At 44.4% G+C, this 7,808-nt stretch overlaps 1 protein-coding gene across 1 annotated transcript in view; it reads right to left on the bottom strand.

Moving 5' to 3' along the window:
* mbtps2 (membrane-bound transcription factor peptidase, site 2) overlaps nucleotides 1-7,311 on the bottom strand; it is a 13,864-nt gene extending 6,553 nt beyond the window's left edge. The window contains 7 exon segments of the mRNA XM_080515236.1: nucleotides 902-954; nucleotides 1,587-1,714; nucleotides 3,231-3,334; nucleotides 3,631-3,744; nucleotides 3,746-3,770; nucleotides 5,275-5,423; nucleotides 7,082-7,311. Coding sequence (XP_080371362.1) covers nucleotides 902-954; nucleotides 1,587-1,714; nucleotides 3,231-3,334; nucleotides 3,631-3,744; nucleotides 3,746-3,770; nucleotides 5,275-5,423; nucleotides 7,082-7,156 — 648 coding nt within the window. The 5' untranslated portion in view covers nucleotides 7,157-7,311.
* Nucleotides 7,312-7,808: the final 497 nt, after the last annotated feature.

Raw genomic sequence — 7,808 nt, 5'->3', positions numbered from 1 at the left:
CGATCAAAGAAAAGGAGAACTGAGACTTTTAACATTTTAAGAGAAAAACGCGCAATTTTTTTGCGTTTCCAGACGGAGTTGGATCGGTTTCAAAAAGTTTCCTCTTCAAGTGAAGCAACGAAGGTTTTCAGTTTCCACTGGAAGACGTGGTGTGAACGAGGCCTGACGTCACATTTTGGAAGAAAAAGCTACAAATTAAAAGCACGGAACCGCCATGTTTTCTGTATTTGGATTAAATGTGAATGAAATCCTTTCAGTTCACAAAGTTATTAAATAAAAAAAAAAACACTAGAACTCGGTTATTTCCTCAAACGTGGGGTGGAAATCCTCCAGTGTGGTGACGTGAGCGCAGAGCAGGACTGTTGACGCTCGTCTCTCCACGTCGTGGCAAAACGCTTCCCGCTGCTCTCTAAAAATAGCCGTCTATACCGTGTTAATTATGCACGAGGACTTCGGTCGGGGGAAGAAGAAAGAAGGGAGGGGGGGGGCAAACAAAAAAACCCACAAGAGGAAACGTCTTGAGGAGTGACTGACGAGGTCGAGGCACAACAGACGGCTGCTTCCAGACGTGGCGACGGGGAAACGACGAGACGGAAACATATGGGGGGGGGGGGGGGCATAGGGGGGGGGGGTTGGACTGGGAATCCTCATTCATGGAGTAAACATTGATTAAAGTTGCATCACCTATCTCTACTGGAATGAAAATTTAAAGGGTGTTATGTCAGGGCAGGCCTCCTGTGTACAGAGGGAGGAATAGATAAACACTGTTATATCACCCCCCCCCCCCCCCCCCCCCCCCCGGTGGGTCATGTGACCCCGATGTCTCAGTGTATCTGAAGTGACTCCCTGGTTATTTACTTGTCAGAAGAGAGGAACCCTTCACTTGTGTGGTTAAACAAACAGCGGCTCTCTGCTGCCCTCTGGAGGCGGGGGAGGGGATTCCTGTATCAGGGCCTGAGTGGGAAAAATTCATCCGAGATGAAAGTCTTGATTTTTGATGTTGAATCTGTGAACTCGGCAATAAAAATTTAAGTTTGTATCTTTACATGGAAAAAAAAAAAACCTGTGTTTAAGTCAAAAATATCCATTCATAGTAGAAGATTTAAGTATTGTGAGAAACAAAACAAAACAATCTTTGTCTGTACCGTGTTTTCATTTGATATTCCAAAACACCACAGATCATGACTGAAGGTGTAGAACGAGCCAGGACGTTGCTGTATTAGTAGACGATAGGCTACAAACAGTCTATCGAACAAACATCAGTCTATACGGATGACCTCAGGGTTTTGAGACAGGAAAGGCACTACGATCACTTTACTTGTATTTTGTTTTTCATGTAAAGAAAAATTCTAATCTGGCTTGATCAACATAAATGAATTATGAATAAAGTTGCCTTTTTTTTTTCTTCTTTTTTCTAAATGTAGATCTGGTATAATCTGTTTCTCAGTGTATTCTCTGAGGCGCCGGGTCTCTGTGACCAGAGACAGACGTCCATGTTGGGTTTTATCCATCGTTTCTTTAGAGAGGACAGATGAGGGGGGGGGGGGGGGGGGGGGGGGGGGGGGGGGGGGGGGGGGGGGGCTCACCGGCGCAGAAGATGCGGAGCTGCTGGGCGGGGGAGATGAGGTTGAGGTGCGTGGTGAACAGGTCCACGAAGGCTCCGGGGTACACCACGAACACAAACATCCCGAAGCCGTTGACTCGGACCTGCTCCCTGCAGAGGAGGACCAGAGGGTGGAAACAACAACAAAACAACAACAAAACAAAGTGACTGAAATCTCAACACAAAGTAACTTTAATGAAGCCTAAACACAGTGAAATGTCCCCCCTCAAAACTTGCATAATGGGTGTTTTGACAAACACAATTCATTGAATTACGTCATTGAGTGACATCGAAATGAATCACGTGCTTCAAACTTAAGTCTTAAAAAGGCTTTGAATTCAGTTTGAAGAACCTGATTTATTTAGACGCCACCGATTGAAGCAAGTCAATCAGGTTTGCTGCGACGATCCACAGCAATTTTCTGTTTCCAGTAGATCAAACTCACCACTTGCCCTTGTTTGACACCTCCGATTCAAATATTCTACGAAAAAAACGAATAAAAACTTACAGTAATAAACTTCTATGAAATTAGAGAAATCTGTATAAAACTATACATCTGCGTCGGATCAAAACTATTTACTGACTTTTAAACGAGAAAAGCCACAAATACAGGCAAGGACAAGTCATTTATTGAAAAAAAAAAAATAAAGATTCATTGTAGTTTAAAACTCATTAATCCTCTAACTTAATCATTTAAAGATTTAAATATGTTTTACTCTTTTACACTGGTGTTCTGTATTAGATTACAAGCATATGATAATAATTAAGATTTATAAGAGTTATACAAGTGAATTTAATGGGAAAAAAACTATTTTAATGTCCAACATGTTTGGTTTCACCTGCTGATGTGAGTAATTTTAAGATATTTCAATAGAAATATGGTTTAAAATATGCTTAAAATTACCCATTTCTCACTATTACCATTTTTTAAATTTAATTATTCATTTATTTATTTATTTACGAACATGTAAAAAAAAAAAAATTTAAGAAAAAAGAAGCAAAAGAAACAAAGAGAATAACTTTTTTTTTAAAGGAGCATCATCCAAATGAGTCATCCAGCGTTCACATGACACTCAAATTTTACAGAATAAGGTATTCTTGTTAGAAATTGTTGTTTTTTGTCCATTTGAATGATTTTAATAATCTTTGCTGTGCTGCAGGGGGTCCAGATCGGCTGCAGACCGAATAGAATCACAATCGATTGTATTTTCATTGTTAAAAACAATGTGTGAAAGCCACTTTTTAATTTACATTTTCATTTAAATTTGACAGGCAGCAATAAAATGCAAAATAAAAAATAAAAAAGCTGCATGTGCTGTAGTATAAATATATAAAAGGTTAAAATGCTTCAAAACACTTGGTGCATAAAGCTCAGATTTTTTTTATTTGTTTTTATTTAATGCTGAGAATCAAATGCAGTTTTCATAAAAACTAATTTATTCCCAATACGAGCCTCGTGTTCTAACAAGACTGTGATTCATTCTGCAGCAGATCAACTCTTAATGACTCAACCCTTCAAACTCAAACTGAAAAAAAAAAAAAACCCCAGAAAAACCACGTCTCGAGTGCCGCCGCCGTCCAGCCGTGAGGCGTTGCCCGCGGCAACGGGGTGTGCGGCCGCGCTCACCTGAGTGCGGCCACGGCGTGGCCGAGCTCGTGCACCAGCCCGCTGAGCAGCAGCGCGCTGAAGAAGTAGGCCAGCTGGCTGGTGGGCAGGTTGAAGCCGGGGACCTGGACAAACACAGCAACAAACAAAATAAAAAAAATACACTATTTGAAGGTGTTGTGATGCGAGCGAAACGCCCACGCCGCACATTCCTCCGCTCGGCTCGCTGGAGCGTTTGCTGAGGCGGACGCTTTTGCAAGCACTTCGGGCTCAAGCGTGTGGGAGGTGAAGACGCCCGCTAATGGACGCTCGTGAATCAGCGGCTCAAGTTGTTTGACACCACAGAAGAAGAGGAAGAAGAGGAGCTTGGGGTTTTTTTTTTCTCCTCCCCCCCCTCCTCGTTTGAACGTGGAGGACGTACCACCACCTGCAGCGTCTGCTGGCCCCCGATGCGAGGGTTGTCGGTGGTCATCTGGGCGTAGGTCTGCTGCAGCGTCCGGACCAGCAGCAGCACCGAGCCCAGCATGGCCGCCACGACCGAACACCAGGCCGCTGCTGAACCTGACACACACACACACACACACACACACACACACACACACACACACACACACCTGGGGTTCAACATGAGCTCAAGCAGGCACGTCGGGACTGGAAAATACACACACAATCAACATTCAGCTCGTCACGTGAGGAATTTGAGTCCAGATGTTTACATTTACAGTCACAAATAAGACATGACGACAACACGACACACACACACATACACACACACACACACACACACACACACACACACAGCGTCTACATCCAGGCACGGATGTATTGATTGTCTGATAACTGCAAATCAACCAGATCATTTGAAAAGAAATGCAGGATCAAACGGATGTTTTTCATTCCAGGATTAAGAGAAATTACTTTTTTTTTTCCATGTAGCATTGGAATGCTCACATTAGCTCCCGGGTTCACTAATGTTAGCATTGGAATGCTCACATTAGCTCCCGGGTTCACTAATGTTAGCATTGGAATGCTCACATTAGCTCCCGGGTTCACTAATGTTAGCATTCCCATGCTCACATTAGCTCCCGGGTTCACTAATGTGAGCATTGGACTGCTAACATTAGCTCCCGGGTTCACTAATGTTAGCATTGGAATGCTCACATTAGCTCCCGGGTTCACTAATGTTAGCATTCCCATGCTCACATTAGCTCCCGGGTTCACTAATGTTATCATTCCAATACTCACATTAGCTCCCGGGTTCACTAATGTTAGCATTCCAATGCTCACATTAGCTCCCGGGTTCACTAATGCTAGCATTGGAATGCTAACATTAGCTCCTGGGTTCACTAATGCTAGCATTCCAATGCTAACATTAGCTCCTGGGTTCACTGCGGGTTGATGTTTCACAGTTGTTTCCCTTTCGGACTGTTTGACAGTGTCGATTTATGTTTACAAGGAAAAACATGCTCCTTCCAGACCAAAATAAATTATTTCAGGATATTTTACCACTAAATAAGTGCGAAAGGACAAGAGGAAATTGTCTCGGTAAGATTTCTTGAAAAAATGACTCAGAAAAATAATCGATTTTATAGTTTATCAGTATTTTTCAAGCTTTGTGTCTTGGAATAAGCCACAAATGCTAAATCCTTTATTATTTTTTTCACTCAAAAGTAGAGTTTTACTTAAATTAACTTTCATCCCAACTCCTCCGTTTGATATTTTCAGTCATATCATCGCGGCACTGCCACATAAAACACTGAAATAAAAGGATGGAATGTAGCATTTTGTGGTATAAAGTCTTGCCACACGTCGCTGGAGGTCCTCGTGTTAAGTCACATGATGACAGCGCGTTTCAGGATTAAACCGGCTCAGTAGAAGTTTTTAACTCAAAACTAGACATTTGCTTCTTTTTTAATTTCCCCACCTGAAACGTTACATGATGCCCCTGAAGGCATCACCAAAGCGGACATGGAAGGAGATGACTTATGTCTGACCAGCCACTGAAACACTCACTGATCAACACGGGGGGGGGGTGGGGGTGAGGGGTGGGGGGGTGTTTCCTTACCACAGGTGGAGGGCGCGGGGGTCGATGCGGGCGCAGTAGGCGAACAGCCGGTTGAACATGGTGGTCTGCCATCGCACGTGGAACGGCGACAGCATGAGACCCCGGCTGGCGAGCCACGACTCGTAGCTGATCCGGTGCGTCGCCGACGACTGCAGGGAGACGGGGAGACGGGGAGACGGGGAGGCGGGGAGGCGGGGAGGCGGGAGAGGCGGAGAGGCGGGGAGGCGGAGAGGCGGGGAGGCGGGGAGACGGGGAGACGGGGAGGCGGGGAGGCGGAGAGGCGGGGAGGCGGGGAGACGGGGAGACGGGGAGGCGGGGAGACGGGGAGACGGGGAGACGGGGAGACGGGGAGGCGGGGAGGAGGGGAGACGGGGAGGAGGGGAGACGGGGAGGAGGGGAGACGGGGAGGAGGGGAGACGGGGAGGAGGGGAGGCGGGGAGACGGGGAGGAGGGGAGGCGGGGAGACGGAGACGCGTCAGGACGTGGGACAGAAACGTGTCGCGGACAGTCCCTTCTGATGCTCGACTGAACCCATTTTAAACGGAGCCGTTAAAACTGAACTTGTCATTAACTTTACATTGAAGAAGGGAAATCACACAGTTTGTCATTTCTTAAGTATATAAACTCTTGTTGTCTTCTGTCAGTTCCAGGGAGATCCCGAGCTGTGGCAACGTCTTTGCAAAAAAAGGAGAAAGTTTAACAGTAAATTCTACATTCAGGCTGAATGATTTATTTATTTTTTTACATCAAATTGCTCTGGAGCAGGACGTCCCTGTGTTTGAGGTGTGGACTGAAGCAGGGAACATTTCTCCACTCCAACTGGCAAACGGCAAGATTTCTGCCAAGATAGATTTAAAAAAACAAACAAACCCAAACTCATCCAGTTATAGCCTCTAAAAGTTTCAAATTTCCATCTAATCAAATGTCAATCAGTCAAACTCAGAGATTCTTATCCTCTAATAACATGATATCAGTTGGGATTTGGCTTTCAGAGGTCATAACAATAAGAAGGACCATAAAAAACAAAGTGAGGCATAAATACAGAAACCAAAAGACAAACAGGCACAGATCAATGTGGGCGGCTGCAATATTTTTGATCAAGCAGATGAACTCTGTCAGGTATTTTCTAGTGGAACACTTAATCTCAATTATTCTAAACGAATATGATGCATAAGCAGGGAGTAAAAAGGTCATTTGAAGGGAGAGGAGTGGGAGTTTGTTCTACAGACTGTCGATCAGGGGTGTCAAACATGTGCTAGTGGAGGGGCCACATGTTGAGTGGGCCGGATGGTCAGATACTGCCATAATAACCTTGACATTTAACGTTTTAAAGTGTTTCGTTGTTGTGGGTCAAAGAAAACGTAGTGAAAATGTCAATAGTTTCACCAAAACCAAACAATGATTGCCGATACTGACTATGATTTCAATAAAAAAGTCAATTTGATGATGCGCATTACAGTGAAACAAGCTTTCTTGCTGATATATCAGCTCAGGTCTCAGTGTTTTGTTTGCTTCTATTAAGAAATGTGTTTAAAATAAATCACAATTTGCTTGGTAGTTCGTTTGGGCCGGATTGGAGCTTTATGCAGGCCTGTTTAGACCCGCGGGCCTTATGTTTGACACTAGAAGGTGTTTTACTGGGTAAAATGAGCAGAGGTGGAGATAATGTGGCTGCAGCTTGTTAGGAACACACACGTCCTGCTTTATTGCCTCGACGCCGGTGTGAAGACTCCATTTAACGGTCGTTTGTGGCAGAGTTTCAGCGGGAGAGCCGGACTGAGGAAGTGTGATTCAGCAGCTTATTTACCCGGAGCAGGGTGTCGGTCAGGTACACCACACACCACCCGGCCATCACGAACACCAGCAGGGACACGGGGACCATCCTGCGGCCGCTCTCAGTCCTCTCTCCGCGGGCACGACGAACCGAGCAGCGCCGCCTCCATCGCTCGCTCCGCTAAAAGCGCTGGAATGTCGACATTCTGTCCCGAAATCGACACGAAACGCAGCAAACGAAGGGACACGACATCACTGCGCGACGAAAACAAAGCCTCTTCTTCTTCCGCGTCTATGTGCGGGGGTGAACGCGTCAGAGGGACGCGCTTGTCGCCCCCACGTGTCCAAATACTGAACTGCAGCCTGTGGAGTTTTGAAATTGGTTTAATCAGAATAAAAATCCATACACATGAATTACAGCATTAACAAAAATTCAAGCGATTTGATAAAAAATTATTAGAAAATCCAACAATTAATGAAAATGTGGAATTCATGACTCAGTTAAATGAAAAATAAAAATATTAACAAAGTCAGCATCATGTCTTTTGTTAAGGGTTGTCACCATCTAATTCACACATACTGTATACTGTATTTTCTAGTCTTATTTAACCACACAATAAGTCTTTAATTACTTAGATAAAATCTCTCTATCATTATAATAAATATGGTCAAAGAACAACACATTTATCTATCGTTTACCACCTTGCCTTACAAAATGGAGTTGTTTAATTTAAAACAAAACATTTTTCAATCCACAAAAA

Source organism: Blennius ocellaris, assembly GCF_963422515.1.
Source record: "Blennius ocellaris genome assembly, chromosome: 19".
In the NCBI taxonomy this organism is placed as follows: domain Eukaryota; kingdom Metazoa; phylum Chordata; class Actinopteri; order Blenniiformes; family Blenniidae; genus Blennius; species Blennius ocellaris.
This window is presented reverse-complemented; position numbering and strand designations above follow the sequence as displayed.